Source organism: Salvia splendens, chromosome 14 (genome assembly GCF_004379255.2).
Source record: "Salvia splendens isolate huo1 chromosome 14, SspV2, whole genome shotgun sequence".
NCBI lineage: Eukaryota > Viridiplantae > Streptophyta > Magnoliopsida > Lamiales > Lamiaceae > Salvia > Salvia splendens.
In genome coordinates this window covers 19,099,869-19,107,129 of record NC_056045.1, presented here as the reverse complement: position 1 = coordinate 19,107,129, position 7,261 = coordinate 19,099,869, and the positions used below count along the sequence as shown (strand labels likewise).

General features: G+C 33.2%; 1 protein-coding gene across 1 annotated transcript; it reads left to right on the top strand.

Annotated features, from left to right (window-relative positions):
• Positions 1-4,810: 4,810 nt before the first annotated feature.
• On the top strand, positions 4,811-6,505 carry LOC121766062 (peroxidase 51-like). Its single transcript, XM_042162394.1, has 4 exons — positions 4,811-5,065; positions 5,306-5,506; positions 5,731-5,896; positions 6,029-6,505. Exons 1-4 carry the CDS (start codon positions 4,868-4,870, stop codon positions 6,424-6,426), a joined length of 963 nt encoding a protein of 320 aa, XP_042018328.1. The 5' UTR covers positions 4,811-4,867; the 3' UTR covers positions 6,427-6,505.
• The last annotated feature ends 756 nt before the right edge of the window (positions 6,506-7,261 follow it).

Here is a 7,261-nt window from a genome sequence, read left to right as displayed (position 1 = left end):
TTATAACTACATGTTTAGATCATTCATTCATCTTTTTCCAATGTGTGATACAAAACTTTCTTTTGTTTTCTACTTTTCTTTATTTTTTACTACATTTTATTATTCATTAACTTTATCTTTATTTTTGTTATGATTCTTTTTCTAAGACAAATTTATAGATAATAATAGCATCAACTAGAATAGTTTAATTAAATTTGAATGTTGCATGTTGCTAATAATTTGTATATTTATAGAATGTGAATAATTAGATTTAAATGTAAGTATGTTGCTAATTTTTCTCAATATATTGATTAAAATGTGAAAAAACAACAATTAATATAATTGGTATAATAATGATAAAAATAGATAACTAAAGAATGATTTGTTTAGTGGTATAATATAGTTTATACATTTATATATTAGTAGTAGACTAATAGTATGATTTTGTATAATAGTTGTTATTCTAATAGATGTAGTATAATTTATATAAATAAAATTATTATTTGTGAATATATTCTTGATAGATAAGAATAAACAATTATTGAGTAATATGATTTGTATATAGATAAATAATTATTCATATTATAGTTATCACTAGATTAATACAATTTGTATAATAATTATTCTCTTAATGTGTATAATGGTATTTATTAGTTAACATACACATAAATTTATACACAAATAAATCGATAATGATAAAGAATTAAAGAATAATACTTTATGTAATTATATTTGTTGTTAAGTTGTAATAATAGAAGATAGTTAAGATATACACTAATATAAACAAAGATGATGGAGATGTATCATGTAGTTATAAATAAGGAGTTTTATCCCACATTGAATGAAAGAGCAACACATCCAAGAACATTTAGTTATAAAATAGAATCATCCAATACAACCTCTTTCAATCCAAAGACTCATGTCCAACATTAAGTGTAAATTGTAAATTATAAATTGTGACTTGTGACTTCTAGTCTCGTTGAAATAAACACTAAAAAGAGAAGAAAAAAAAATTTGAACCGCCGAACCGGCCCAGAGGTGAACCGGCAGTTTTTTGAACCGGAACCGGAACCGCCGGGACCCTTGGTGGGCCGGTTCCTGTTGATGGAAATGGTGAACGGAACCGGCGGTTTTTGAACCTTGTGCACACCTACCTACACTAATATCCTGGTTGGAAGTCGTTCACCTCCTCGTGTGCTGAGGAGGTGATGATCGCCTTTCGGCTCTGTGGCACGCCCAATCACATTGCTATCTGTACACGAAACTTGGCAATAGACCAATCCAAACTTTTTATTTATCGATTGAAGGTTGGAAGGACAGGGCATGCAGAAACATATTAGATTCACTGACCTTGAGTATCAGGGCTCAAGTCATACGAATTTTTACAACGATGAGAGTCTTCCATAGTGCTAAAATATAGGATTCATCAAAAGAGAAAAACAATATTAGCACCCCTAGATTCCCAACATGTACAACAACTAGTAAATACTACTCTCTTCGTCCCATCGAAGATGGCCCACTTTCCTTATTGGTTTGTCCCAACCAAGATGACTCATTACTAAAAAAGGAAACACATTTTATATCTATTTTATTCTCTCTCTGTTACTTTACTCTCCCCACTTAACATTTTAAAAATAGAAACCTTTGAAACGCCATAGGTTTTAATGCACAATTGGTAAAGTAAAAGAAGCGAAGAGAAAAATTTGTAAAGTAAAGAGAAAGAAAGAAAAAAAATAATGAAATTATTGTTAGTTGATTGTGAGGTCTATTTTATTGTAGATGTATAAGTGGTAAATAAATTGATGTATATGAGTTAAAGATTTCCTAAAATAGAAAGTTTGAAAGTTTATATTTTTAAGAGGCGGACTAAAATAGAAAAAGTCGCTATGTTTAAAATACGGAGATAGTAAAATAGAGTCTTGTGTAGTACTATAAGATTTTCTGGTTCCGTCGGTTGTGTTTGAAGAATACGAGTTAGGCGGATTATGTATTCAAAGAAGATCTCTCTGTTTTTTGGGAATGCTATCTGATTTATTGTGAGTAGTATATGGTGCACAATATGACTCGATAGTTATGCCAACCAGTGATTCTGTATGTCACTATGTGTGTGTGTTTGGTGGAATTATGTTTCTCTTTTTTGCATGAAATGAATTCTGAATTCCTCTTCTTTTGTGGTTGTACATCTATAATTTATCTTACTAGTTCTGCTATTTTAAACATTATGACATTTTTTTCTAACTGCTTCGAGTAACCATCTCCTGTGGAGGCGTTAATATTAGTATAAAGATCTTGTCTGCGAAGAGGTCACAAGAAAGCGTGCTTGTTGTTTTTCTTGGTGCAATACTCCTCCCGTTTTCTAAAAATTGGAACTTTATAAACAACATGATTTTTAATGCAGAATTAGTAAAATAAAAGAGATGAAGAGAAAAAACGGGTAAAGTAAGAGAGAAAAAGAAAAAGTAGTGAAATTAGTATTAGGCTCCATACGTTGTCATAGAATTGGGCATGTGGAATTAGAATTGGAGCTTTCAAATTCCAAATCCAATGTTTGTTATCATAAAATATTTGGATTTGAAATTGAATTCCAATTCCACATTTTGAATTCAATATCAAAAGTAGATATTTGGAATTCAAAATATATAGGTACTTTCAAAATTTCTTCAAATTCAATTCCATAGAATTCCAATTCCAGTTCAATTCTTATTCCATGTACCGAACATACTCTTAGTGGATGTGAAGTCCATTTCCAAAAAAAAAAGAAAATTATTTTATGAAAAAGACCAAAAAAAGAAATAATTTATATTTTTAGGAAACAAACTGGATACATATTTTGGTAGGGATGTGAACAAATGCAAACTCCAAGCTATGATATGGACCGTTAGAAGATGTCAACAGATGACAAAATACTAGCAATAGAAAATATCAATGCAATGCCAACAATTGATGTTGTGTTGACACTATGTTGACATTTTTTATTGCTATTATTTTATCATCTATTGATATTTCTAACGGTCCAAATTATAGTTTGAAGTTTGTACAATATTTAGAGTTTGCATTTTATTCCCACCCTAAATATATCGAAGCTAGTCATTTGAACTTCTACTTTTTTTTCAAGCGAAAATGGGGCTAAAAAAACTACTGTGATGATGCCTAGAGTTTAGAACAAGAATCACTTTATAATGTTGTAATTTTAAAGTTTGTTTTTCTCTATAAACAAATTGCAGACCTAGCTAGCGTCTCAAAATAGATTTAAATAATTAACACACAAAATCTCGAATTTGATCTTTATCATATACTACACATTTTCTTTTATGCGGGATAAGAGTGTGATGAATGTTTATGATATCATGTACATATTCTACCTACATATGGTACATAAAATATACTCATGCCGTCTCATTTTAGGAGTCTCATTTGAGTTCTGCACGGGTTTTAAAAAATGTAAAGAAAAGTTGGTGAAAAAAAATAATGGAATGTGAGTTCTATTATTATTTATGGAATATTCCAACCGGATCTTCTAAAGTGAGACACCCAAAAGTGGTTAATCAGAACTCCTGAAGTGTGACGGATGGAGTACAAGATATACTTATATTCTATGTTAAATTTATTACTACTATTAAATTAATTACCAAAATCAATTGAAAACTACCTTAAAATTAGAACTTGAGTATTTATCGGTTAAAAGCACAAAAAAAAAATCAGTTTGAAGAACAAAACATATGAATTAGAGCAACTGCTGTTTGTTTATATTGCCAACTGATAAATTTTCAAATTCTCATCTCCATCACTCCGGTACCACAATTAATACATGCGTGTTAATGTTATGATGATTCATTATCTAAATAAACATAGCACAAATCTTTTATACAACATGATAGTCAAATGGATATGAAGTCTGATCCAATATTGTCAGAACAAACAAGCACCCATTATAACATATATTAATTCTAATATACACTGGCATTAAAATAATAGAAATGAATTTATATCGTGCAAGAAAGTTAGACCGAGACAGCTAAAATTAGATAGAGACTAATCAAAGAGGGAAATTAATTATTCCTTTTTTACAAATGTAATATACTCCTATTATATGATTATATCTCAATCAAATTAGTTAGAATCTTTACCCTAACACCATAAGCTAATTCATTCGTATTGTATGTGTGGGCACCTTGATTGAATCATCCCAATATCAAATGGTGGTGTATAAGTCACTCTCACTATTGCATTTGGGATAATCTATTTTAATGTTTGTACCTTTATTAGTAATAAATTAACAATTAGTTTTATTATATACTAAGATAAGAGGGAAATAAAAAAGTATGAATATTGTGTGCTACTAATGATTAGTCATGGTTTTGTTAATTCATGATCAACCTGTTTTCGTATACTCCGTCTCAAGATAGTTGAGTCGTATTCATTTCTGACCGTTTTATAGTAGTTTGATCGTTTCCTTTTATTTGGCAAAAAAATTATAATTATGTGTAGAATATACGTTTCACATTTTCAGCTATCGTTGTCTTGAATCATCTCAGTCTAGTAGGAGACAAGGTTGTCACATTCAACGCATGCACCTAAATGCATACTACTATTATTAGTCAACCACGAGGGCTTATGGCACCTAACAGGTAGGACAAGGAAACAAACACGCCCTATCCAAAACTTATTAATTTTTACACTCTTTAATTATTTTTTGCATTTTCCAGTTTATTCATGAAAATATACCTCGTTATTTATCAATATTTATTTCCAAATTAAAATTATTTGTAGGACCCAGCTAAGAACATGATTTCTAGCTCTGTCTCATCATATCATTGTTTGAGCTCTCCTGTCTATATATCTGAGTTCCCAGCGACAACATTAATAGGGGTATGAAATTAGAGTGAATATGCGGATATTGAGAGTAATTTTGATATTGTTATGGGGATTAGGTTTATGCTCAGCCCAACTGAGTCAGAACTTCTACGCCAAGGTGTGCCCTGAGGTGGAGAATATTGTGAAAAAAGCTGTCTCTGCTAAGTTCTCCCAAACATTCGTCACTGTACCGGCAACCATACGTCTCTTCTTCCATGATTGCTTCGTTTCGGTACTTACTATCCGCTACTTCCTTTGTCCCATTCAATATGAAATATTTTGGGATTTTATGTATTGTCGTGAATTAATGAAAGAGAAAAGTAAAAGCAAAGATGATGATGTTTCTATTTTTAAAAATGTTTCATTTTTAATGGAACAATTTAAAAAAATTTGTTTCATTTTTAATGGGACAGAGGGAAGGAGTATATGGTTGAAATATACTTATTATAGTTTGCTGCATGTAAATATGTAGGGGTGTGATGCGTCGGTGATAGTGGCGTCGACGGCGGGGAATACGGCGGAGAAGGACCACCCCGATAACTTATCGCTGGCGGGGGACGGATTCGATACGGTGATCAAAGCGAAAGCTGCTGTGGACGCTGTGTCTAGCTGCAAGAACAAGGTTTCTTGCGCAGATATTCTTGCTCTCGCAACGCGTGACGCAATCGTCTTGGTTCGAATCCATTCCATTAATTTCTTTTACTTTGTTTTTTTAAGTGTCGCCTTGGATCAAGCCTGCACAGATTTATTTTAGGACACTCCCAAAAGGTCTCAAACTAATTCGGGCTAGGTAGCACTTATATAATGCTTTTAACTTTCCAGTTTTCTAGTGGTGTGAATTTACAACCCAAACCCAACAATAAGGAATGAAAACTAATTTAAGTGTGGTGTATGTAGGCTGGTGGGCCCACTTATCCAGTGGAATTGGGGAGGCTGGATGGGCTGAGTTCAACATCAGCAAGTGTGGAGGGCAATCTTCCTCAACCAAGCTTCAGTTTGGATCAGCTCAATAAAATGTTTGCTTCCAAGGGCCTTTCCCAAACCGACATGATTGCGCTCTCAGGTTTGAGTTGTCTACATATTAGTTTCATATTGTTCGCTTTATGACAAAACCACATCCAAAACATCCCAAACTGATTAAAGTTGGACAACACTTATATACTGCTTCTAACTTCCATTCTTCTCTTGATTGTAGCTGCGCATACGGTAGGATTCTCACACTGCAGTAGATTCGCGAACCGGATATACAATTTTAGTCGACAGAACCCGGTCGACCCGACCCTAGACCCGCAATACGCGACCCAGCTTCAGGGGATGTGCCCGAAGAACGTGGACCCGAGAGTGGCCATCAACATGGACCCGGCCACTCCTCGGATCTTCGACAACGCCTACTTCAATAACCTTGTACAAGGCAAGGGCTTATTCACATCGGATCAGGTTCTGTTCACAGATTCAAGGTCCAAGAACACAGTTTCAACGTGGGCATCTAATCCCCAATCTTTCAACACTGCTTTCATCCAAGCCATCACCAAATTGGGCCGCCTCACCGCCAAAAATGGGAATATCCGATTTGATTGTGGAAAGTTTAATTGACTTTCTTTGTTGTCTCTTGCAATAAAATTGTGCTTCACCATCATTAATAATAAAGACATGTATGCATGAGTTCAAAACAGATCCAGATTCCCACATACATGACCTTCACATTCATAAATTCTTTGATAGTTTCATTTCAATAGCAATCTATTAAATGTCTAAATTTTGTGTTACATCAACTTGATGAAAATCTCATCTAAACTATATAATTGTGGATAATCATCGCTCTTATAAGACCTTTAAATGGGCTAAACGTGGCCTATTTCTAATAATGATATCAGAGTGGGCTTAAGTCAATGATGGATTTCTGTTTGTGTGAAATAAAAATACTTCAAAAATCGTGTATTATATGACTCAATGCTCCATTTTTATTCATCAGTTGGTGATGTGTGCGATGCACGTATATTCCATTCTTCTAAAATGTGTGTATCACTGCAAAAGAATACAAACATGCATGTCACGTTAATTAACTCTATGCGTGTGTGTTGTTATGCCCTTCGACAGCTGCCAAAATTGACTTGGCAACGAATAAATTAGGTGTATCCTCTTAGTCTGATACACCAGTTACTTGCGTGTACACGTCATCGAAACCTCTGTTCAATTGTGGTGATTGCTAAATCAATATATTCTCCACGAAAAATCGATAAACGGCAAATAATATTCCTTTAAACAGATGTCACATTTTTTTAATTTGTCCAATAAAAACATCACATTTCCTTTTACTTAAAAAAATAAATGGGTTCAAATTCCACCATCCGCTAGGAGACTTTCGGTATTGTGACGGCAAATGGGATTCAAGTAGACCCAGCAAAGGTCGAGGCTGTGCAAAATTGGA